At 45.0% G+C, this 25080-nt stretch overlaps 1 protein-coding gene across 2 annotated transcripts in view; it reads left to right on the top strand.

Annotated features, from left to right (window-relative positions):
* DPYSL3 (dihydropyrimidinase like 3) overlaps positions 1-25080 on the top strand; it is a 113953-nt gene that overhangs the window by 65560 nt on the left and 23313 nt on the right. For both annotated transcript variants that reach the window (XM_045493022.1, XM_045493030.1), the window contains exons 2-5: positions 14320-14408; positions 19249-19433; positions 22148-22312; positions 24352-24413. In XM_045493022.1, the coding sequence (XP_045348978.1) occupies positions 14320-14408; positions 19249-19433; positions 22148-22312; positions 24352-24413 (501 nt within the window). The remainder of the gene's footprint in view (positions 1-14319; positions 14409-19248; positions 19434-22147; positions 22313-24351; positions 24414-25080) is intronic.

Here is a 25080-nt window from a genome sequence, read left to right as displayed (position 1 = left end):
AGTTTTCTCTGCCCAGTAGAACTTGGAGAAGTTTGGGGCTCAAGAGTGAAAAAATAGCTACTTCTTTAATAATCACCTATCTGTCAAATAAAAACAGAGCTGTGGGTTTGCAGGTTTCTAGGCAGAGAGAAAACCAACCAAGAGAATCAGTTATTACCATTGTCTGCGAATTGTGTCCAGAAAGAGCCAGAAGAGTGAACTGGTCCATCCCCTCAGCTCCCTGTACTCCTTAGGAAGTATTTGGGTTCTTATAGGAAGATAGTTAAGATACATAGACACACATAGGGTACCTGGGTGGCTCAGTCAGTTGAGTTTCCAACTCTTGATTTTGGCTCATGTAATGATCTCATGGTTCGTGAGTTCGAGCCCCTCTTCAAGCTCAAGTGCTGTCATCGTGGAGCCTGCTTGGGATTCTCTCCCTCTTTCTCTCTCTGCCTCTCTCCTGCACGTGCTTTCTCTCTCTCTCTCTCTCAAAAAAAAAAAACAAAAAACAAAACAAAACAAAAAAACAAAAAACAAAAAACAAACCCTAAAACAACAAAACAAAAAACCCCACAAAAAACCAAAAAACTTAAAGGGGAGCTTGGGTGGCTCAGTCAGTTGAGCGTCCGACTTCAGCGCAGGTCACGATCTTGTGGTTCATGGGTTCGGGCCTTGCATAGGGCTCTCTGCTGTCTGCGTAGAGCCTGCTTTGGATCCTCTGTCCTCCTCTCTCTGCTCCCCCCCACCCTTTCTCTCTCAGAATAAATAAATAAACTAAAAAAAAACACTTGTAAATAAAGATATAGACACACATACATGTGCACACTAAAAAGAAATGAAAAGCCAAGCTATTTTTCAGGGATAGAGGAGAGAGTGAGCAGGCATCCAGGTGAGAAGCGCTGACCTGAGATTTGTGTCCCAGCCTGTAAAGAAACCTGCATTTATCAAGCACCTACCATGCACCAGAATTTGGGCTTAATTTTCACTTGAGTCCTTTGGGGTGGATATCATTTTCCTCATTTTGCAGCAAGGACTGGGACTCCACAGCCCTTCCCCTTTCCCCAATCCATCTGGCACTGATTCATCACTTGGGTTCTTTAGCTACAAAGTGAATGATGAGGCCCCTCTTTGCTCTCCTGTACAGACCCAATCTCTGACGTCTGGGCTCCAAGGCAGAACACAGTGGGAAACGTCTTGGAAACAGTCCCTTCCTCCCACGATCTCTCTCCAAGGACCCTTTCTGCAGCCACGTGATGTGAGCTGGAACATCACAGCTGTATGTTCTCTTAATGCATCCACCACAGGACCAGTTTTGGGAAGTTGCATAAGCCAGTGGTTGTGTGCTTATAACCGCAATGCCTGGGCAGCCCCGCCAATTTTAAAAGTATAAGGTCAGACTTGGAGAAGAATCCCTGTGGCCTCCACAAATAGATGGGGAGCAGTCGCCTATCATTTGAAGGTGCCGCTCACACATTCTGAGGCCCAAGCCCGCATTTCTCCTCTGGGAATTGCCTTGGGCTGGCTTTCAGCCTCAGTGAAAGAGTTTCTTGTTTCCGAGAAGCAATAGGGTTGGAATTCAGTAGGCTTCCCTGTCATTCTAAAGGCCCAGTCAAAGCCAGCTGCCAGTCGGAAATGATCAAAGAGGAGTCCGCTTCCAAAAGAGGAAGGGAATACCACTCATTGGATAGCAGCCCAGAGAGGCCCAGTGCCTTGCTCAGGGTCACAGAGCTAAGACCAGAATCCAGGGCTTCTGACCCCCATTCCCAGAGTCTTTCTACTATCCTTTGTTGCCTTTCAGTTGGTATCGCCATTTTGAGTAGGGCATTAGCTCCAGTCCGTCCGTTGACACTTGCCCATTCTCCTAAATCACAGGCCTCCATCTCTAACTTTGCTTCATGGCTGTGTGGTTGACCAGCACCTCAGAATTGTTATTTCTACTCTTACACCTCAACTTTGTTACTCTTTTCTGTTCTCCATTTTTTAAAAATATAATTTGTTATCAAATTGGCTAACATACAGTGTATACAATGTGCTCTTGGTTTTGGGGGTAGATTCCCGTGATTCATCGCTTGCATACGACACCCAGTGCTCATCCTGACAAGTGACCTCCTCAACGCCCATCACCTGTTTTCCCCTCCCCCCCCACCCCTCCTCCCTATCAACCCTTAGTTTGTTCTCTGTATTTAAGAGTCTCTTATGATTTGCGTCCTTCCGTCTTAGTTTGTAACTATTTTTCCCCCTTCCCTTCCCCCATGGTCTTCTCTTAAGTTTCTCAAGTTCCACATAGGAGTCTAACCTGTTCTCCATTTTTATTCATAAGTTCTTCCTGGCCACCTTGCCTTGAAACTTCGGTCAACTTAGACATGTCATTTTCCATTCCCCCTCAGTTGCTGAGTGAATTCTAGCTTTCCTCCATGGCATGCCATGCATTTTCTAGTCCATATTCTTGCTGTCACCTGGAGCATAGCAGTCACCCTGTTCTTTTACCTCTTTATAATTTTCTTTATTAAACCCCTTGTAAAACAGTTAAAATGGCATATGCTTTGCGCAACTAGTGAAATAATGACAATAAATACTGGAGAAAAAGAAAGGAAAAAGTTTCTAAGTTTTCCATACCTCTTCCCTCTGCATCCCTTCCCCTACCATATCTAGTGTTAATAATGTGGTGTACATCCTCCCAGACCTTCCTCCTGCTCACACAAAAACATCATAAACACATTTACATGTAGTATTTTTTTTTTTTTGCTTTTGCAATAATAGTATCATATTTGTCACACTGATCTGTGACTTATTGTAAAGTCAAGAGACAGATTTAGCTTGTTTAAAAAATAGCTGTCTGACAAGCCATTGTGTGGCTGTATTGCAGCCTATGACATCATGTGCCGTGGTTGGATATTCAGGGACTGGGTGGGATATTTTCGGCTTGACTCTCCACTTGCCCGGTCCACGTTTCCTGCCCGGCTCCAGGCTCCGGCGCTGTCTGGCCTTCGTCTCCAACCCCTTTGGCCTTGGGCTCCTGCGTGGTGTCAGTTCCTGCGGCACAACTAGGAGATTGGATGGCGGGTGAACAACCGGGTATCTCGGCCTCCTGATTCCTTCCTGCTGGGTCACTGAGGAGTGGCTGCATGCCACTTTGGAAGGTCACAGCTCCTGTCAGGCAGAGCCGTCCATAAAGCTGCCCTCTTCAGCCGGGTCATTACTGCCTCCCCTTGTCCACTTCAGGCCTGGGGATGGCGTGGCTCCCTGCTGTTGGTTGGCCCTGGGGATGCTGCACATCCATTTAATTTCCCAAACCCTGCCCACACTTTGTCAAACTCTCTAATAATCTAGTTTGGATATTCTGTCTCTTTCCTGGAACCCTGAACGGTATAGGTTGTTTCTTGTATTTTTCTCTGGCCACTTGCTGTGACTCTCTAACCAGCTCCTTTATCTCCAGCATGGTTATTCTATCAGCTTCATTTTCTTTTCTGCTCTGAGATTGTATTTCATTTGTTTTCCCAAAATCCTTCTTGAGCTCCGGGATCCACAGAATAAAGGTCAAACTCTTTCACTGACCATCTCTTGCATCCCCCATTCTAGGATCCTAGGCATCAGGGACCCTGCCCAACACCACGCTGTCCCATAAAAGTACATTTCTTGCCCTGATAATACTGGCTCTCCAAGCAACTGGTTATGTGATGTTGGGCCATGAGCCAGCCTCCCCATAAGCTTTCATGTCTTCATCAATTCAATGAGGAGAATAACAACATGTAATTCTTAGCATTTCTCTGTGGATACATCGAACTCTTTGAAGAGTTTGTAGTGCATAAGGTTTCAGTAAATGCTTGTAATGAATTATTTTCTCCCCCCCCCCCCCAACTCTGATCAGAATTACCTTTGGCCATACCTGTGTGTCCAGACCAGTGATTTTTCCCAAGATCTACTTTGATAGGGCCTCTGTGGACCCTTCTTTGATTTGTACCAGAGAGAGGATTTTTCTCCCTTTCTCTCTCTCTCTCTCTCTCTCTCTTAATTGATAGACTTTTTAGAGTGCTTTGAGGTTTACAGAAAAATTGAGTGGAAAGCACAGAGCACTCTCATAAACTCCCTTCATTCCCCACCCGCCACCCCACCCCATTGTTTCCCTTTATTATCATTCTGACTGGTGTGGTACATTTGTTACAAATGATGAACCAGTATTGGTCTGTTATTAATAAAAGTCCTTGGGGCGCCTGGGTGGCGCAGTCGGTTGGGCGTCCGACTTCGGCTCAGGTCACGATCTCGCGGTCCGTGAGTTCGAGCCCCGTGTCGGGCTCTGGGCTGATGGCTCAGAGCCTGGAGCCTGTTTCTGATTCTGTGTCTCCCTCTCTCTCTGCCCCTCCCCCGTTCATGCTCTGTCTCTCTCTGTCTCAAAAATAAATAAACGTTAAAAAAAAAAATAAAAAAAATAAAATAAAAAAAATAAAAGTCCTTAATTGTACATTAAGGTTTACTCTTGTGCAGTTCTGTGGTTTTGACAAATGCATCCTGTCACGTATCTACAATTAAAGTACCTTACGGCATAGCTTCACTGCCCCGAAAATCTCCAGGGCTCCGTCCCTTCACCTGTTCACCAGCACACACCCCCATCCCCCTCACTCACCACCTCCTCAAACCACTGGCAACGCCTGATCATTTTACCGTTGATAGTTATACCCTTTCTCTACTTCATCTTGCTATTTGTGTTCACACCTTACTTTTCCTACATGCTCCTAACATACAACTTCACAGGTGGCAGTCACACAAATGTGTGTTTCAGGAATGAATTATTAAGCCCATCGAATCGAGGCCTGGTTTGAAATTTCATGCACTCCTTCCTGATGAAGTAGGCATTTGGCTTTTGCACAGGCTGTTGAGCTGAAGGCGTAAGGGATCTTGTTTGAATGAAGCTGGACCCCGGGGTTCTAGCCTGCATATGCGCAGAGCACTTTCACCCATAGCACGTGGATTTGAGTCCTAGTAAGTACCAGTGCACAACAAAAACAAAAACATAATAAAACACAAAACTGTCACATAAATCCAGACCCAAGATAGCCACGAATTAATTCTTTTTCTTTTTTTTTCAACGTTTATTTATTTTTGGGACAGAGAGAGACAGAGCATGAACGGGGGAGGGGCAGAGAGAGAGGGAGACACAGAATCGGAAACAGGCTCCAGGCTCTGAGCCATCAGCCCAGAGCCTGACGCGGGGCTCGAACTCACGGACCGCGAGATCGTGACCTGGCTGAAGTCGGACGCTTAACCGACTGCGCCACCCAGGCGCCCCATGAATTAATTCTTTAAAGCGCTGGCTTTTCTTTAGTCTATATTCTGCTTTACATTCTGGTCCTGAGCTACACATTTTATATACTGCTACTACTACTACTACTAAATAATTTACATATAATAAATAATACCTACATTACATTTCTACGGTGATTTGGTTTTGCCTTTGTGTATCCGTAGACTAAGCGCAGTCAAATGGCGGTGGTAGCACAGCGGTAGCGGCAGCTGTAGTGGCAATATTTGCGATGCCTACCACGTAGGGAGTGTTTTCTAAGTGTCGACCCTGCCTGATAGTTAATTCTCACACTAGCGCTATGAGGGTAGACGTTATTGTACTCGATATCTGTTGAAATATAACTGTACTTTACAGATCCATCAGCAGGCCTTTGTAGAGAGCTAAAGCTAAGGAAGCTGAGATTAGTTGTGTTCCACTCATCTAGGGAAGTTGAGGCCCAGACATAGATCAAGTCACCTGCCTAAAACCAGTGCTTAGTAGCAGAGATGCAAATGCAGGTCTGGCTTGCACACCCCCTTGGTCTTTCCCTCAACTCTGAATGGCTCTGCACACTGCTGGCAGGGCTGGTTGCCATCCAAGACAGTCACCTTTCCATATTTCCCTCCCAGAGTCCAGCTAAATATGTGCCAATTTCTTCTTTTATCCAGGCCCTGGCTCTCCTGCTTTCTGATATGGCAGGTATATCCTCACACTAGATCTACCCAACTCTGCCTCTCTCTCTCATTCCCCATTACCTTCTGACACAGTGATTCTTTGTGATCCCTGGTAATCTCCTTCCTCTGCTGTGCTGCCCAGAATCTCAGAGCCCTGCTCTTGCTTCTGACAAGCCCATTTTGGCCCATGGTAGTCTAGGTCTCGAGGGGTGGTATCCTTGCTGCTACATTTGATCGTTTTAAGTCCTTCTGTCAGAGGGCATTCTGACATTGTATCCCCCAGTAAGACATTTTGTCCCCTTTCTAATTATTCTTCTAACCTGTTTGAATAGTTCAAGGAAGATGTCTCAGTGTATTGCTGTTCTGAATTGGACACTTGCCCGATACTTGGTAACTTCATTTTAACAAAGGTAGCAGATCTGAGCTCATCCTTTAGAATCCTTTTGAAGGCAGCAGAACATAGCCAAAGTGTAGTGATGTTTTTATAGTATTCATTCCTAGGTTCGCCGTCTATTTTTGGTAGGTGATACTAGCTTAGAATTTATAGGAGTAAGGCAGCGTTTACTTTTAGAACACATTGATGTAAGGCTAATATTAAGTAAATGACAGCACAGTTTCTAGCAGGTTATGTCAAACGTCTGAAAATGGTACATGAGCATCTGAGGTTTGGGCTTCATAGGCCCCGCTGACCTTCCTCCTTGCGAATGAAGTGGCCTTGTGGCTCCTCCTGTCCACCTCCCCTCCCCTGCTCTCGTTTCTAACCTGGTTATCCACTTGTGCTCACATGTGTCTGGAATGCTGCTGCAGATGGAAAGACTGTTATCAGGGGGCTAGGATTAAGATACCATCCACAGTTCACCTCCCTCTCCATTCTCACCCAGGGCAGGCTACATAACTTGTCTGGCCCTTTGATAATCACATCTTTAAGACGGTTAACATGGCTCTGGGGAGGGAAGAATGCACATAGCTGGCTTTGAAGTTCTTAGTTCCCAGGACTGAGTGGCCACCCTACCCTGGGTTAATACTCTCCGTGGCTACTGTTTCTTCTGTGTTCCTGCCTTTCCTTGCCTTGGGTTCTGTCCCTCCAGGGCCAAAGTGAACATAATAAAGAAAGTGAAAATGGGGCTTCCCATTTGTTATGAATTCTGCTTAGTGGGCTCAGTTTTGAAGGGAATGCCCCAGGTTAACCTCCGTCTAGCACACCTGGGCATGCGTTTGGGTGAGGAGAGAAAGAACGTGAGACTCGTCTGTAGCACTCTAGAGGTTTGGAGCAGCTGACACCATGAAACTATGCTCAGTTGCAATACAGACTCAGAATCATGAAACTGTGTCACTCTTCGGTATGTCTGTTTTCTCCTGGACCTTTCTCTTTCTCTCTGTCTCAATGGCACGTTTGTCATTGAGGATCCAGGAAACAGATCCATACATTGAGCAGGGAGAGTGGGTTTGGGGGCAGGTTTAAGACCTTGCCGTAAGAGCAAGTGGTTTGTTATATCCTCATGGAGGCTTATTTTCAGAGGAAGAATGACCTGGAGGGGCCATGAGAACTTGCCCTCTGGGCGGGGGGAGAAGTTTAAAAGGAGAAGTCTTGGCTGAGCTTGGCTGCTGGCGGCAGGAGCCGAGAACAGTTGCTGAGGGTTGACTGGAGACTGGCGTCTCTGGCATTCCCTTTATGGCAAGATCTGTTATATTTTGATTAATAAAATGCTAGCTCACTTCTTCCTGAGTATTTGTGAGTGGGCGGTTTTACAGTAGCCAGTTCTACTAAAGATGGCAGCTCACATGCATTAAGCATTTAAGAGTTCAGCCCTGTACATATAGTGTCCCCATAATCCTAGCTAGCACCCTGAGAGAGAGGTGTCATTGTCCCCTTTGAGGTGACTGAAGCCCAGAGAAGTGAAGTCATTTGTCCAGGCGTCTGTGCGTCTCAGCCAATCCTGCAGAACCAGGATGGGAACTCTGGTCTCCTGGAGCCTATTTGGTATGCTTTCCTGAATACTATATTGTGTGAACTGGACTGCCTTAGAATGCCCTTTCTCTCTTTAAATGATGCCGCTTTGGGGAAGAAAAACAAGTTTTCATCCACGTAGTCTACCCATCCTCATGTGTTCTTACGAGTAGGAATGTTTCTAGGGAGTTAAATCTAATTACCCAGATGGGAATTTATTTTGAATAACCACCTGCGCCTTCCTCTGGACTTTAAAAGGATCTTGAGTCCCCACTGAGGGTCAGAGTCTGTGCTTTGTGATTTGTACACAGGTAACCCAGTATTTGATTTTGGAAGACAGTCTTCATTTTATATCCTCCTTTTCTGTTCTTGGGATTATAGTTTTTATTCTGAGCTGCTGGAATGTCGGCAGATTATAGAACAGATGTGTCTTAAGTACTGTTCTCAGGCTGACTTTATTCATGGGGAAGAAGTCCACAGAGGGCTCTGGTTTCTCTGGGAGGCGTATTCTCATTACCTCAGACAGACAGAGGTAGTGATTTAAGTTCTTTTAACTTGAAGATTAGCCGAGAAAACCTAAAATGGGAACCCACATCTCCAGTAGGCTTGAGTTCAAGATTCTGTTCTTTCATTCTGTTCTAGTTTGAATCCATCCATCCATCCATTCTTTTTTTTTTTTTTTTTTAAGTTTATTTATTTTGAGAGAGAGAGCGCACACAAGGGAGGGGCAGAGAGAGAGGGAGAGAGAGAATCCCAAGCGGACTCTATGCTGCCAGTGCAGAGCCCGTCACAGGGCTAAAACTCACACACTGTGAGATCATAACCTGAGCTGAAATCAAGAGTGGATGCTCAACCAACTGAGCCACCCAGGCTCCCCTGAGTCCAGCCATTCTCAACAACACCCCTTATTACAGACTTTATTTTCTCCTCTCTCTCTCCTTCCTTCTCCATCCTTCTCTCCCTCTTTCTCCTCCTTCCCTTTTTCTGACAAACTCCAAATTTTTTATGGCTGATTTTTTAAATCATTATCATACATTAGCAAAGGAAAAAATATGGTCTTTGTTAAACTTGAAGGGCTGGTGCTACCCTGGATTGTATATGAGACTCCTTTATAATAAGCTGCTGTAATACAAAATGTAAAAAATTACACACTCAGGCTGTAATGGGCAGGTTTAATGCACTACTTTTATAAGTAATGGCTTAAAAGTTCTTCAATTCCTGAAGTTACCTGCCACAGAGATCTGGTCAGATGTTTTAGCACTGGAACAGTCAGATTCAGTATCAAACAATGAGGAGAGCTCTGTCAGGATGAACCACTTGTCATAAGGTTTCAGAATAAGTGGTTCAGTGGCCTCAGGTGGAAATCTGTCCAGTGTCCAGAGGTAGGAGACCTGGATTTGCTTCCAACAGGAACTAATCAACTCTGCCTGCAGAGTGTATCTCCCCATTTGGAAAATGGGAACAATCCCTTTCCAATATACTTCTTAATTTAAGACTTTTAAAAATATTTTATTTTATTTATTTATTTTTTAATGTTTATTTACTTTTGAGAGAGAGAGAGAGAGAGAGAGAGAGAGAGTGAGCAGGGGAGGGGCAGAGAGAGAAGGAGACCGAATATGAAACAGGCTCCAGGCTCTGAGCTGTCAGCACAAAGCCCGACATGGGGCTCGAAGTCACAAACCATGAGATCATGACCGGAGCTGAAGTCGGATGCTTAATGGGCTGAGCCACCCAGGTGCCTCTAGACTTCTAAAAATACTGGGGCGCCTGGGTGGCGCAGTCGGTTAAGTGTCCGACTTCAGCCAGGTCACTATCTCACGGTCCGTGAGTTCGAGCCCCGCGTCGGGCTCTGGGCTGATGGCTCAGAGCCTGGCGCCTGTTTCCGATTCTGTGTCTCCCTCTCTCTCTGCCCCTCCCCCGTTCATGCTCTGTCTCTCTCTGTCCCCAAAATAAATAAACGTTGAAAAAAAAAATTTAAAAATACTTAAAAATGCTGTAAATAATATGAGCAGAATCAATATAGTTAATATTTAGTAGAAGTGTTTACTGTGTGTTGGCTATCTGATAGGTGTATATGCACTCACAGACACATACTCCCACCCCCCAACCCCCCCCATTTATTCCTGGCAGCTGTGCTGTGAGGTGAGCTAGGTATTTAATATCCACTCTGAGCTAATAAAAACTGAAGTTCTGAGGGGTTAGGTCCTAACTCAAGATCACACACCTCATTAACTGGTCTACCTGATTCTCCTAGCGATAGGAGAAGCCAGGCAGACCCAGCCTAGCCGGCTGTTATGCCTTGCACCCCACTGGCCTTCAAGAGCTCACCATACCCAGCCCTTGGCAGCTGGGCAGGGCCCAAGGCAGTCAGAGTCCTCGGTTATTTTAGGCTCTGAATAGTTTTGTTTTGGGTTCCATATACCCTCCAGATTATCCCAGTGTGCTCTCAAAATACCATCATTCTTTGTATGTGTCATTACATGAGAAACGTTGGTGGATGTCCAGACTAGACCGTTTTATCTCTTCTGGTGTCACCTCATGGATGCTTGACATCATCAGCCTCTGGGAACAGAAAATGAAGAGTCCCGCACAACCACATTTACCAGTCCTAACATCATCGAGGGTGACTTTTAATCACAGATGTCAGATTTGTTTGTCTTGTTGTTTTTCAGGCCTAGCTTGTGTTAATCTGTAGAGCTGGGTTGTGAACTCACAGACAAGCATGCTTTGTACCCAGTGAGGTTTGGTTTTCTATGACCTGGGGATGGTCAGTAGTGATGCCGTTCTTCAACGCCAAACCCAAGACTTGCCTTTCAGATTTTCCTGCGTCTGATGACACTTTGCCTAAGCTACCCTTTGTGGCAGGTCCCACATGCATGGCAAGAGTTAAATGAATGAAGTAGTTTTATTTAACACTTTAATAAAAGGTAGGGGACAAGCTGAGGATCCCCAGGGGCAGCATTTGTTTGAGCTCTGTGAATTGAGGTTTAGATATTTTTGCTCTGCATGATGAAAACAAATAATATTAGTACTAAAGCAGTCCATAGAGCAAGAGCCCTATTAGTCCTATCTCTGAAACCTACACAAGGCCTGTAATTCATCTCTGTGCTCTATTTACTTAGATTCTGGATTATTGAGCCGGAGAAGGTTTATCTAATTAGCATTTGAGGAGTCTCCAGCGATGCCATCTCAATGATGTTAATTCCACTTGGATCACCTCTTACTATCCCCCTGATGTACCATGGGCCTGAGATACCACGCCCCTTTGCTAACATCTGATGCTTGTTGAAGGAAGTAATGATCATGCCCATCGTTCCCTAGGGTGGATGTTCCCCTAGGCAGGAGGATGGTCATATTTCATAACTGGGCTCAGTACGGGTGGTAGCTGGCCCCTTTCCAAACAGCAACTTACTTCAATTCTTTGCTAGGAAGATAAAGAACATCAGAAAAGCATTGAGCTGTTAGAGGGGAACCTTGTAGTTACCAAGACTATTTGTTTTAATGTTTATTAATTTTTGATATAGAGAGAGCTGGGGAGGGGCAGAGAGAGAGAGAGAGAGAGAGAAGAGAATCCCAAGTAGGCTCCACGCTGTCAGCACAGAGCCCGACACGGGGCTTGAACTCACAAACCGTGAGATTGTGACCTCAGCCGAAGTCAGACGCTTAACTGACTGAGCCACCCAGACGTCCCGTTTTTATGAAGCTTCTTCTGCCTTCCCAGATGCACAGAACTGTGCCTGGAACACACAGAACAATGGTTTCTGGTGTTCCTCTCTGACTTGGTGTTGGGCTGGCTGATGGCTGTGTGCGAGCCACTTCTGGAGTTTATAAAGTACAGATCTGGTGGTCTGCAGCAGGCCCTGGGAATATATTTTTCTAATATGCACCCTAGTTTGGGAAGCACAGCTCTGGGACCGCCTCACATAATTTTGCAATTACTATAAAAATGATAGTCCAGTTTTCTGGTCACATCACATCGTTTTCTGACTCAGATGGCCTTTCCATCATAATGACATGATATGACCTCCTGTGTCCCACCCTTTACCCGTTCATTTTACCAGTATTTAACAGCTGTCTAGGATGGGCTCCAGGAATGAAGGTGAAAAGATCAAAAGATGCATGGTTCCAAGACTATAGTGTCTTTGGTCTGGTTGGGAGACAGTTGAACAGTCAAGCAACTATTGTAGAACAACAAAGTTGTCTGAACTGCATTGCAAGGGGAGCAGGTGGAATTTGCTCGCAAGTCAGGTGATGCATCCTACAGGAGAAACCCTTTGACTGGAGGCTTGACAGAGGAGGGGGTGGTTGTCAGAAACTACATGAATACATACGGGAAGGTGGAGGGAACTTCTTTGTAAAGTCTTAGTGCCCAGAGAGCCTGCTACATGACAAGAACTACATGTCTCTTGGTTTGCCGTGGTGTGAAACACGAGGCCATACATGATAGAAATGAGAGTGGGTATATTGGCTAACTGCCAAATCAGGAGGGGCTTGTGGGCCACGTGTGGTAGGAATTTGTATTTGACTTCATTAGCACATTTTCCCCGCATATGTGGGTATTTTTATAAGTGCCTCATTGATCCATATCTCTTTCTGATCCTCTCCCCTGACAGTCTGTCATGATGAAATTTCTTACTCTCCTGTAATACCTTGGAAGGGGCACTTTGCTATATCCCATGTGCAGCCCTAGCCTCAATTCTCATTTTCTGGGCCTATTCACACCATTTTTTTTTTCCGAAGCTAGAAATCAGCGTCTTTGGGGGCTTCCTTCCCTGTACAATGTATGTCCTTTTTGAAAGCCAGTTACCTGCCTTGCCACCTTCATCTCTGCCGCTTTCCTCCTTGATCCCTAAGCTCCCTATCTTGACACTGATCTTTTTCAGGCTTTTAAAGAAAACCTATTTCTACTACAGGGCTTCTGCACATGCTGTTCCCTCAGCCTGCAGTTCTCCATCATCACCCCATCTAGGTGATCTTCCCTGCAAGAGCCTCTTTCAGCCTCTGTTTAAAACAAGCCCACTCCCCTATGTTTTGTGACACTTAATACAATTTTTATTGTTTTATTTGTTTTGTTGACTTTCTTTTTCCTTTATTGTCAGATATCCCATTTAGATTTTATAAAAGCAACGGCATGGTGTGACTCAGTAATTGCAGCCTCCTTATGTATTTAGTCATCATATTAGATAACTGCTTGCTGGATGAGTGGATGGATGGATGGTATGTGGATGGATGGCTGAATAATGGATTGATGGATGGATGGATGGATGGATGGGTGTATGGATAGATGGATGGATGGATGGATGGATGGATGGATGGATAGATGGATGGATGGATGGGTGGATGGATGGATGGATGGATGGATGGATGGATAGATGGATAGATGGGTAGATGGATAGATGGGTAGATAGATGGATGGATGAATAATGGATGGATGGATAGAATTGAAGTCTGTGAGTTGAATTCTTAAAAAATGCAATGTGCCATTCTTCTTTCAAGCTGTAGTCCCACTTAGCCAGGCTCCTGAGATTTCTCTTCTCCCCCTGGAGCCCACTGAAGCCGCATCCACCCCTCATGCCACAGTCTAAGCACCATTCACTCATTTAATGGCATCTGTGATTTCAAAAGCTGACACTGATTTGTCCCTCTCCTGACATGTATAAAATATATGTTTGTGTTTTTTTTAATTAGCTTGGAGTGTATTTACATTGTTTCTAATTTGATCACTTATCCAAACTTCATCTAAGTTACAGTTTTTAAAAAGACTTTAATTATAAGAAAAGCATTTTTTTCTCATAATAAAGGCAACAGAACCATTTCAGAAAACGTGAGAGTTTCATGAAGCAAATGAGCATCCTGTACAATTTCTCCACCCTGGATTAAATACTATAGAATACCATAGGTATTTTGTCTTTTTTCCCTTCACTGCTTTTCCTATACATTCCACAACCTTATGTGCGTGTGTGTATACATGTGTATGTATCCTGAATTGTAATATGATATGACCCTCATGTCATCATAAAGACTTTTAAAGGCTATTTCATTGTATGCATGATCCTAAGTTCTATTTTCGAGAATCATTGTTGAGTGCCAACAAGGTGCCAGGCACTGAGGTGTATGTTACATACCACTCTAATATTTACTGCTTAGTGAGCCGGAGAAAATAATAAAAGAGTGTCTTTCCTCAAGCAGCTCTGTTTCTATGTGGCTGTGGCAGGTTGCAGAAGCAAGAGGTGAAACTCTGGAGTTTGAATTAGAGGCAAACATGAAAGACTGGATCCCCAACAAATATACTCAGTTCAAACACTGAGTGCATTGAGCACACAGATGTCTTAAGTAAATGTGTTCCTCCTAGACCTCTAGAATAGTGACTTGGGTTGGAAGGTGTGACTTCTTAATTCCTAGCTGTGAGACTGACTTATGTTTTCCTTCTTTTCTAGAGTGACCGTCTTCTTATCAAGGGTGGCAGAATTGTCAACGATGATCAGTCCTTTTATGCTGACATTTACATGGAAGATGGATTAATAAAGTACGTATATAGAGCCTTATCTTTATCTTTTTGTACTTCCTCTCTTTATTAGAGGCTCAGAAAGAAGCTTCCTTCTTTTTTGCTTACTAGATCTTTGATTCTTTGTGTTTCGTTTCTTCTTCTCCTTAAAAAATGAGTCTTTATTTAAAAAAAATTAATGTTTGTTTATTTATTTATTTTGAGAAGAGAGAGAGAGTGAGGAAAGGAGGGGTAGAGAGAGAGGGAGAGAGAGAATCCCAAACAGGCTCCGTGCTGTCAGTACAGAGCCTGACATAGGGCTCTATCCCACGAGCTGTGCGATCATGACCTGAGCCGAAATCAAGAGTTAGACACTTAACCGACTGAACCACTCAAGCACCCGTAAAACTGAGTCTTTATTTTAACCCTTTGTTCTGGATGCACATAATCTCTTAAAATGGGAACTGGCTTTAGTTTATTTGAATTCCATGAATGAAGTGAAAAATCTGAATTCAGTCAACCAAATGATGCTGTAGGCCCCTTTGTGCAAGTGACATTGACGGACACTCTGTGCATCTTGGAGAAGCGGAAGATATGACACTGTCCTTAAGTTCAGTGAAAACTGTGCACAAAAATTAGAGCCCCCTAAAAATATAAGGCCTTATGTAATTGGTATCAGAGTTCAAGTGAGGATAAGTGATACAGAAGTGCACCAAGAGGAGAAGTCCCTTCAGAGGATGGTTTGCAGGGCCAGAGAGGCATTTAAACTGAGCCTTGACTTAGGTAGAGCTTAGGTGGCTGGAGCACAGATAAGACATAAATCTCAGATAAGACTTTCAAATAGATACTTTAGGGATGTGTACTTACCTTACAGAACGATCCTCTGTCCCCTTTCTCTCTGCCCCTCTGCCACTGGTTCCTGTCTCTCTCTCAAAATAAACAAATGAACTTCAGGAAGAAAAAAGTGGGGTTTGGTCTACACACAAGCCTTTCCTCACGTAAAGCAAGGTATGCCCCAGACACACAAAAGATAGTGTCTGAGACTGGTGGGTACAGGCCATCCTGTTCGCCACCCCTGGCCTTGCTCAGTTTTATTTTTACATTATTTGGCTAGTTTAAGATTCTGGTTATAGCGGATCTCTTCCTTATCTTTGAAAACTTGGCCGAGGTATAACTTTCTGTGGGTGGGTATTCCTTATGAGACCCCAAATCTAGGCTCGTGTCCCTTCACTGAGCCTCAACACACCTTGTTGTGCTTTTATCAGTCACAGAACTTCTGGCACTGTTCGGCGCCCTGAAGGGGAAGGACCCCGTCTTGTTCAGCTCTGTATCTGAGCATTTCACCCAGTACTTAGCATGTAGAGGCTACAGAGCTACCTTTTATTGAGTATGTAGTATGTGCCATGCACTGTGTGAAATGGTTGACATGCCTTAACTTCATTGAGTCTGCCAGCAATACCACAAAGTAAGTACTGTTACTACCTTTTTCTCAGATGAGGAGAAAGAGAAACACAGGGAGTAATTCACTTGCTAATGATTAACATATTCATCAAATACATTGAATGAATGAATGAGTGAATGAATGAATAAACAAATGCATGAATGAAGATATTCTTGTTTAGTTGCCTTACTGACAAAGACACTTTTTCATATTAGAAAGAAGACAGATGGAAATAGTAGGCAAGCTAACGAATGTGAAATAATAATTTCTTTAAAATATAAGTGATTTCATATTTTTCTCTTACTAAAAAAGTTAAAAAAATTTTTTTTCATTTTATTTATTTTAGAAAAGAAAGCATGAGCAGGGGAGGGGCACAGGGAGAGAGAGAGAGAGAGAGAGAGAGAGAATCTTAAGCAGCATGGAACCCAGTATGGGGCTTGATCCCATGACCCTGGGATCTTGACCTGAGCCAAAATCAAGAGTTGGTCACTCAATCAACTGAGCCACTTAGGTGCCACTTGCTAAAAAATTATTGTATATAGTTGGCTCTCTTTGGAGATAGCAGGTTCCCTGATGTAGAGATTTTCAGAGATGGAAATAAACATAGTACCTAATGTTGCTTCCTCATTCCAGAGCTCATGACGGGCATCACTAATTGATCACAGAACTTTTCACAGTTGAGCCTTAAATACAGGTTCAGAACCCATCTTCACACAGTGACTCAGGCATCTACTACCGGAGTTGAATATGTAAATCCTCTTTGCCATCTCTGTTAGAATACCCTAGAAGGCTGCTTGCCAAGAATGTCCTAGAAATGGTGTAACCATCAGAGGTGTGTGTTGGGGGTGGAGTGAAGGGTGGATTAACATGTTCTTCATCCAATCCTGAAATTTTATAGATCTTCAAAAACATTCTGAAATCACAGAGCATAAAAGCAGAAGTAATTCCCTATGGTTGTTACATAGCTGTTTGCCTATCTGAGTATTTACGGAGAGCCTGCTGTGTGCAAGGCAGTTGTCTAAGGCATGGGACACGTGCTATGTCACGTGCTATGGTGGATATAATTGAGACCCACATCTTCCCCTGGGAACCCCACATTCTTTTAGGGGAACTGAGGGAGATATCTGTATTTATGAAAAAGGCATAACATTACCTGATAATATCAGTAACAAGTATTAAAGTAACAGAGTAGATGAGATTCAGGGAGAGGGCTATATGGGATTAGTATGGTTATTGACTATAATAGCTGATGCTTATTGACTTCTGTGCCTAGCAGTAAGCTATGGGCTTAACACATATTAACACTTAATCTACATGACAAACCTATGGAGGAAGTGTTTTTTTTTATATCTCACAAATGAAGGAATCAAGACATGGTGAGGTTAAGCATCTTGGCCAAGGTCATAAAGCTAGTAACTAACAGAGCCAGGATTGTGAACCCAGACAGTCTACATCCAGGGCACACCTACACTCTTAATTATTAGACCTGGCTGTCAGTAGGGATTTGAGCAAGGTGGGGAGATACAAGCCAAGCCTTCAAGGATTAATGTGACCTTGAGTGACTCAGTGGAGAAAAGAAAGAAGGCATTTCTGATTCAGACATGGTATTACAAGTGCTCAAAACTGGTGGAAACATGAATATATACACACATGGGCTGGACAGCTAACTCTTCATGCCTTTTGTTCTCAATTTGCCTCAGAGGGAAATCGGGGAGGGAGGAAAATGGGAAGACAATGGCCAGTATCTGGACTATAATGGAGTTACAATCAGAGGCTACATTTTTTCCACAGTGTGTTTTGAATTGTGGTGTCTCTGGAATGGCCCGATGGGGATGTGGTGAAGTTGAACTCTTAGAGATGTCAGGAATACTTTTTTTTAGTTGCAGAACTTAGATTTTGGCAGGCCAGTGGTGGACTTCTTACTATCCCGAGAGAGTGTCTGTCTTGGCTGGCTATGCACAAAAGGGGAATGTATTCATGCCACTGGTAGTGAGGTACATGTCTCCCCAAGGTAGGATGTGGGTATTAATAACGTCAGGGCTTGTGACTCTTAAGTCTACCTAGAATTAACTGGTCATTAAAATTTTTTTTTAATGTTTATTTATTTTTGAGAGAGAGAGAGAGAGAGAGAGAGAGAGAGAGAGAGAGCACGAGCAGGCAAAGGGTAGAGAGAGAGAGGGAGACACAGAATCCGAAGCAGGCTTCAGGCTCTGAGCTGTCAGCACAGAGCCCGATGGGGGGGCTCAGACTCATGGACTGTGAGATTGTGAGCTGAGCCAAAGTCGGACGCTCAGCCAACTAAGGCACCCAGGTGCCTCTTTTTTTTTTTTTTTTTGGGTGAACTGGCCATTTAAATCAACAGTGTGAAATCACATGTAAACCAAGCAACACTGGATGGTCTGTAAGGTAACATTTTGCCAGGAGTAGGTGTCTTAGTTACTTACCTTGTGTAGGTACTGTGTCTCTAGAGTACTCATCAGCTTCCTTCCCACCTGAGTCCCCCATTCTTCTTCCCGGAGATTCGCTGAAGCTTCATGGGCAAAGGTGTGTCTGGTAGAGGTTGTCCTTATCACCTTCCTGGCCTCGAAGCTTCTGCCAAGATCCTGCCCACCAGCTGGGTGTCTGTGTCTTTGGCTTCCTCTTTTCGAACCTGCCCTTGGCTGTGACTGACAGATTAATTACCAAGGGGAAGGGTGGACTTGGGAGTGAAGAATGAGGTGTAAAATGACCCACTCAGATTCTTCTTGTTAGGAGCATGGGGTGGACTCACTTCGAGGATAGCTAACTTCACATACGTATTCTTTAAATGATTCATGACCTCCTTCAGTCTCTCCTAATGGTTCCTTATTTGTTTTTCCAAATGTTACTAAAATAAAGAACACAATGAAAGGGGTAACAAAAACACCTCTATTTAAAAAAATATATATTTATGGGGTGCATGGGTGACTCGGTTGGACATCTGACTTCAGCTCAGCTCATGATCTTGCCGTTTGTGGGTTCGAGCCCTGCATCAGGCTCTGTGCTGACAGCTCAGAGCCTGGAGCCTGCCTCAGATTCTGTGTCTCCCTCTCTCTCTGCCCCTCCCCTGCTCACACACTGTTTCTCACTCAAAAATAAATAAATAAACATTAAGAAAATTAAAAAAAAATAATAAAATGTTTGTTTCACATTCTATATTGCAGACCCTGCCAAGTGCTGGGGTTGCAGTACAAGCCAAGAAGCATGTCTCCACCAAAAAGCAGATCAGCTTGTTTTGAGTCTGTAGAAGTTGTTTTCTGAGTGTATGCCTGTCTTGCTTGGTTTCTAGATTGTGAGGCTCGTGAATCACTTGCAAAGATCACTCTGATAAATATAAGTTACAGTGTCTCAAATCCTCTCAGTACTGTGTTTGTCTTCAGAGCTGCTTCTTTGAAATCGTCAGTTGCTTTACTGTCTCACCAGGCAAATTGGAGACAATCTGATTGTCCCTGGAGGAGTGAAGACCATCGAGGCCAATGGGAAGATGGTGATCCCGGGAGGCATCGATGTCCACACTCACTTCCAGATGCCATACAAAGGAATGACCACAGTGGATGACTTCTTCCAAGGGACGAAGGCTGCCTTAGCGGGGGGCACCACCATGATCAGTAAGCTGCCCAATCCTCCGCACTCCTGGTCCCGACGAGTGCCTGTTTAACTAACGTGTTAACCCCTGTTGCTCTCTGGCCATAGCTCGTACACATCCCTCAATTCAGAGCATTGGCCATCTGCCTGATGGGACCCGAGGAAAGCAGATGGTAGTGAGGATGCTGGCAGGTCACTGAAATTGGATAGAGGAGATTCATGAGGCTCCTGGCCATGAAGGCAGCTGTCCTCTCTTGTCTGCCTCAGAGCAGGGTGTGGGTGTGCAGTGGGTGGGGAATCAGCACTTCTCTCTGGGCCAGACACTGGGAAAAGTCTGAGGGGCAAAAGTGCGGAGATGGGCAACATGTTATTTCAGAACTTCCCACTTGGGCTTGAGGCAGGAGGGGGCAGAGAGCACAGGCAGAGCAGTGTGAACAGGGCTAAGCATCCCAGAGAGGGAAAGACAATGGAGACCTGTGGTTCTGGAGAAACCAGGGGGTTCATTGCCATTTACTGTTATCTGGTCTGCACTGGGTTTTGACCAATTCGTATCTTAAGATTAGGCAAGCTGTGGGGGTGGTTTCCTTTGTTTTTTGTTTCTGTTTTGTCTTTTTTTTTTTTTTTTTTTTTTTCTGGGAACAGTTGCAATTCCAGAGAAACCTAGGATGTTGCATGCCATTGCATGACTGAACACATAGCATTCCAGGGCAGTCCTTCCTGTCCCAAAGGAATCCCAGGGAAGTGGGTCCCATCCCAGGCTCGGCCCTAAACTTGGTCAGCAAGAGCACTGTTTATTTTAACACCGTATACATCCATCCAAGAACACAGAACAGCCTGAGCTGTAGAGTTTATTCATTGTCTTTTGCCTCCTTTTGATGGGAGCACCAGCCGGGTTGAGCTTCAGCTAGTTGGGTGTGGAAGCCCAGGAAAACTGCCTCAAGGCCATAAAAGGTGCAATTCAGGGAGACCAAAGCTTTTCTCCAGCTGAAGGGAGGAAGCCAGCTGCCTTCCCTGCAGCCGCCTGCCCACAGAGGCCCCGGTGCACACCTCAGTAATGCAGCTCCTCGCGTTTGCTTTCTGATAAGCACACGTGGGCTGCCTGTGGTAGGAGGCTGAGGACACCAGAGATGTTGGTTTGGCTTTCTGCCATCGGGCAAGGCGTTGGACCTGTTCACTGTCCTGGGAACATGTGTTGTGCTTGGTCCTCAATGTGAGGGAGGGAGGGGAGGAAAGTCAGAGTTGTGGGTGTTGAGAGAAAACCATACAGAGAGACACAAAACTGTACGTGTTCTTTGTAGATAATTTAAAAACTGTAGATATGCAGCAGGAAAAGCAAACCTATAAAGCTCACATCACTGTCAGAGTGTGGCTGTAGTTTTCTTCCTATTTAACAAAAATAGACCCTAATAGACCTACAGTGTTTTAGTGGTGTTTTAATCCACCGTTTCACTAAATAACCATGTCATGAGTGTCTTTCCATTCATTTAATTTTATTCCACTGGAGCATTTAAAATAGGTGCCTAATCATCCATTTTAGGAAGGTATGTTTATTATTTAGCTGAACTTCTCTATTGTTAAAGATTTTGGTGATTTCCAATTTTTCACTTTTATAAACATTTAAATAATATTTGCAGTGGCAAACATCTATAGTGCTCAGATTTTGCAGACAGCCATGTTTTATTAGGAATAGTTCTTAGGCCCAGGAATAATTACTGAGTTAAGGTATGAAAAATCTCAGATTTTTGATGTATATATCAAAATTGTTCTCAGGAATGTTGTAGCAATTTGCACTTCCCCCAACTGCCCCAAGGGAGCTATGAGTGTCACTTTTGTGTTATCCTCATTAGGGGTGAATGTCATTATTTTTAAAACTGCTGTCCAAGGTCGCACACATTGTAGGAGTAGATTTGGGCCTCAAAGAACACTTCTTTTTTAATTTTTAGAGAGAGAGAGGGCACAGTGGGCAGAGGGGGAGAGGGAGAGAGAGAGAAAGAGAGAGAGAACCTTAAGCAGTCTCTAAGCTCAGCATGGAGACCGACACGGGGCTCGATCCCACGACCCTGGGATTATGACCTGAGCCGAAATCAAGATTCAGACGCTCAAGTGACTGAGCCACCTAGGCGCTCCAAAAGAAAACTTATTCTTGGCAAAATGTTTGTGTGGAAATAAGATCTGTGGGCGGAGCTTCAAGTTCACGTACCTGATACTGGCTCTTTCCTATGGTGGTGAGCACGAGGATGTCACTGTCTTCTTACCTGACATCAATTTGAAGTCCCTCCTTCCACCCGTAGAAGGGAGTCTGACTTTCTTCACTAGCAGTGACTTCCTGTAATACTGGCAATAATGGCACATGGTGGACATTCATTGACATTTATTGAGCACTTACTATGTGCCAGGCATCAGGTGAGATACTTTTCATGCATTTTCCCTTTGAATCATATAACACAATTAGAAGGAAGGCACTATGACACTCCATCCTCCATCTCCCTGAGCACCCATTTCAAGGATAAAAAAACCGAGGTTTAGAGAGGCTAGTAGTTTGTCCAAGAGCAACATGGGTAAGTGACAGTTCAATGATCAGCCATCTGGAGACTGCCTGAGAACACTTTCTAAGGTTAATTCCACGCTCAGGAAGTGGAGGCTTTGCAGCCCTAGCTAAGCACGTGGGAGCAGGCCTGTTCAGAGGGGAGCAACAGCTGGGTCCGTGAGTTACCCATCTGGGGCCTCTGTCGTTCAGTTGACCATGTGGTGCCTGAGCCCGAGGCCAGCCTAACCGAGGCCTACGAGAAGTGGCGAGAGTGGGCAGATGGGAAGAGCTGCTGTGACTATGCCTTGCACGTGGACATCACCCACTGGAATGACAGTGTCAAGCAGGAGGTGCAGAACCTCATCAAGGACAAAGGTGAGCTCCTGTGCGCCCCTCCCCCCTTCTCCTTGCTTCGAGTCTGGAGCCTTGAGCTAGGTGCTAGGGGCAAGGCGATTGCTGTGTTCCAGGCACCTTGTGTTTATGTATGCCGTCTTACTCCCTCCAGGGTCCCCACAAAGAAGATTCTTCTCCTCACTTTGCAGATGGAGAGCCTGAGGCTCAGAATAAGTGGCCCAGGCTCACAGAGCTAGTAAGCAGTAGCTATACCCAAAGTCTATGCCCTTCGCCTCCACACGGCCCTGCCTGTTTTACAGAGGAAGAAACTGAGGCCAGGAGAGGCTAACATCTTACAGAAGGTCACAAAGCTACTAAATATGAGAGCAGGAATTTTTGACCTTTGTAACTTTCACCGCAAAGATCAAACCACTACTGTTCTAAAACAGTGGCATCCTCAGAAAAGGCCGCGGCATTTCTGGGGGCGAAGATACGTTCGTACCCGGGCTAGGAGCTTAGGACATGGAAACGTGTGTGTGTGTCCCCTCAGTGAGCACATGACTTATGTTTCCTTGTCCTTGATCACCAGATATTTCACATACACGCACCGCCCCCCATACACGCACATAGACATGCAATATGCTGGGCATCATCACATCGCCTGGGGGATTTAGGGAAGTGTAGGAATGGTCTCCCTTGAACGTTCAGGGCAAAAGGAAGCAGGCCAGTAAAGAGGAACAGGATAAATGCTGCAAGGTGCAGAATATTATTGTAATAGTATTAGCCTCATACTAATTATATTACAATATTAGTACTAATGAATGCTAGCATAGTAACATACACTGTTATAACACTAACCTAGTGATCCTATTACCAGTGAGCTGCCTTAATGCAGATGCCGAGTGCAGTGGAAGAGAGTGTGCTCCGGGTTGGAGGGGAGAGGATGGGTTCCCAGAGGATGAGGTTTTTCTTTCCATCTCCCCTCTCACCCCGCCCCCAAGCTCTGCTCAGACCTTCCTGATACAGGATGTGGAAGTAACCCCCTTCTTTCTTGTGATGCCTCTCACTCTGGGCATCTCCAGTGGGGTAGAAAATGGAACGGCCTTAACACCCACTTCTCTGCCAAAGGGCCCGGGTCATTCCGCGGATGACAAAGAGGCTTATGGGAAGGGTAGTGTTGGGAAAAGCTGCCCTGAGCTGAACCACTCTGCGTCGGGAAGTTCTCAAATTACAACCCACTTTTGGCCTGGAACAATGTGGGCTGAGATGGCCCTAATGGTTGGAGACCAAAATTATCCTCCTTTCCTCAAAATGATTCTCTGTTCCCTAGCCACACCTATTTATATAAATTACTACATTAATGGTTTACTTTGGGGTGAAAAATTAAATAGCTCTTTCCTAGCAACGCTTACAACTTGGATATTTAAGCATAAGGTGGACCTTGACCTCTGCCCATCAGCTCTGTAGTTTCCCGAGGCCATGGTCGCTGTCTTAGAGGCAATAGCCAGCACAGGCTTCGTGTAGAGCAGGCATTCATTAAGCAGTGAAATAAACCCAATCCCAGGAGCTCCATTAATGAAGCTCAAGTATGTGCCAGGTCTGGTGCTAAGAGTTCGGTATGTGTTGGCTCATTTAACGTTTCCAGCTGCCTTATGAAGCAGGCTATTGTAAATTTTCCATTTTACAGGTGAGGAAACCAAGAGGCGAGGTATTCCCAGCTCGCTGAGCTAGTATGTGGTGTAGCCACAGTGTGTGAGCCTGACTCGTGTGCTACAGTGATTCTCAATGAAAAATACTGCCTCGAGCAGCAGCCAAGCTTGCTGACCCTCTGGGGAGGGGAATGGGGGTTAGGGGGCAAGGCAAGAAAGAGGCACAGAAGAGCCTGTTCTGCTGTGACCCCACGTAGGCATTGTTGTTTTTCTAGGTGCGGGGAGAATGGAGAATGGGAAGCATCTGCTTTATATTGGACAGGTGCCCATAATGCACTCGGTCGGGCCCCATGGGCGATGAGAGCAAAGGATAGAGAGTGCTCGGGCTAATGTTGTCTTCCTCCTGTTCTCCCTCCCTTCCCTCTCTTGCAGGGGTTAACTCCTTCATGGTTTACATGGCCTATAAGGATTTGTATCAAGTGTCCAACACAGAGGTAACAAGCCATTGCTGTGTGGTTTGGGGTATCTGGATGGGTTTCCTATTGTTGCTATGACCTTGGCTCTTTGAGCATTAGTCACTGTGGTCGCTGTGGGAGACTGCTGGGCCAGAGTGCTTCTTAGAGCCCTCGCAGTCCATGGCACTGCGAATAAATAAGGTAACAGGCAGGGTGCCCATGGCAGGGCAGACCAGGAGCTAGAATTTCCACTGGCAGCAGCTTTCTCCAAAGGACGGGAGGAAGGGTATGCCAAAATCTGTGTCTACCAAACAAGCCCTAAGCCCCGCAGGAGCTCAGCACAAGTGTGAGGTGCTATATCCCGCAAGACACAGGAGGGGTTAAGGAGGGGTTTCTGCTCTTTGGGGTAATAGCTTGCCCGTGACTCTCCCGAAGGCATTCTCGTGGCCTGTGTTGGTTTTAGACGAATCTCACGTTTTCAGAGGAAATGCAAGAAGTTAGTTCCCATGCCTCCTGGTTGGGAGGTGAAGGGAGGTCTGCCTTGATGGGTTAAGAAATAGGGGTTTCAGCTTTCGCTTTAACTCCTGGCCAGGCTGTAGCAGCTTTCGGGAGCACTTGTGGAGAAGAATAGTGAAGGTCTGTCTCAGTAAAATGGGAAATTATACCATTAAAAACGTGTGCTGGAGGCAGAGTTAAAGTCTCGACA

Source organism: Leopardus geoffroyi, chromosome A1 (genome assembly GCF_018350155.1).
Source record: "Leopardus geoffroyi isolate Oge1 chromosome A1, O.geoffroyi_Oge1_pat1.0, whole genome shotgun sequence".
In the NCBI taxonomy this organism is placed as follows: Eukaryota; Metazoa; Chordata; class Mammalia; order Carnivora; family Felidae; genus Leopardus; species Leopardus geoffroyi.
The sequence above is the reverse complement of the archived record's forward strand: the minus strand, read 5'-3'. Positions and strand labels throughout refer to the sequence as shown.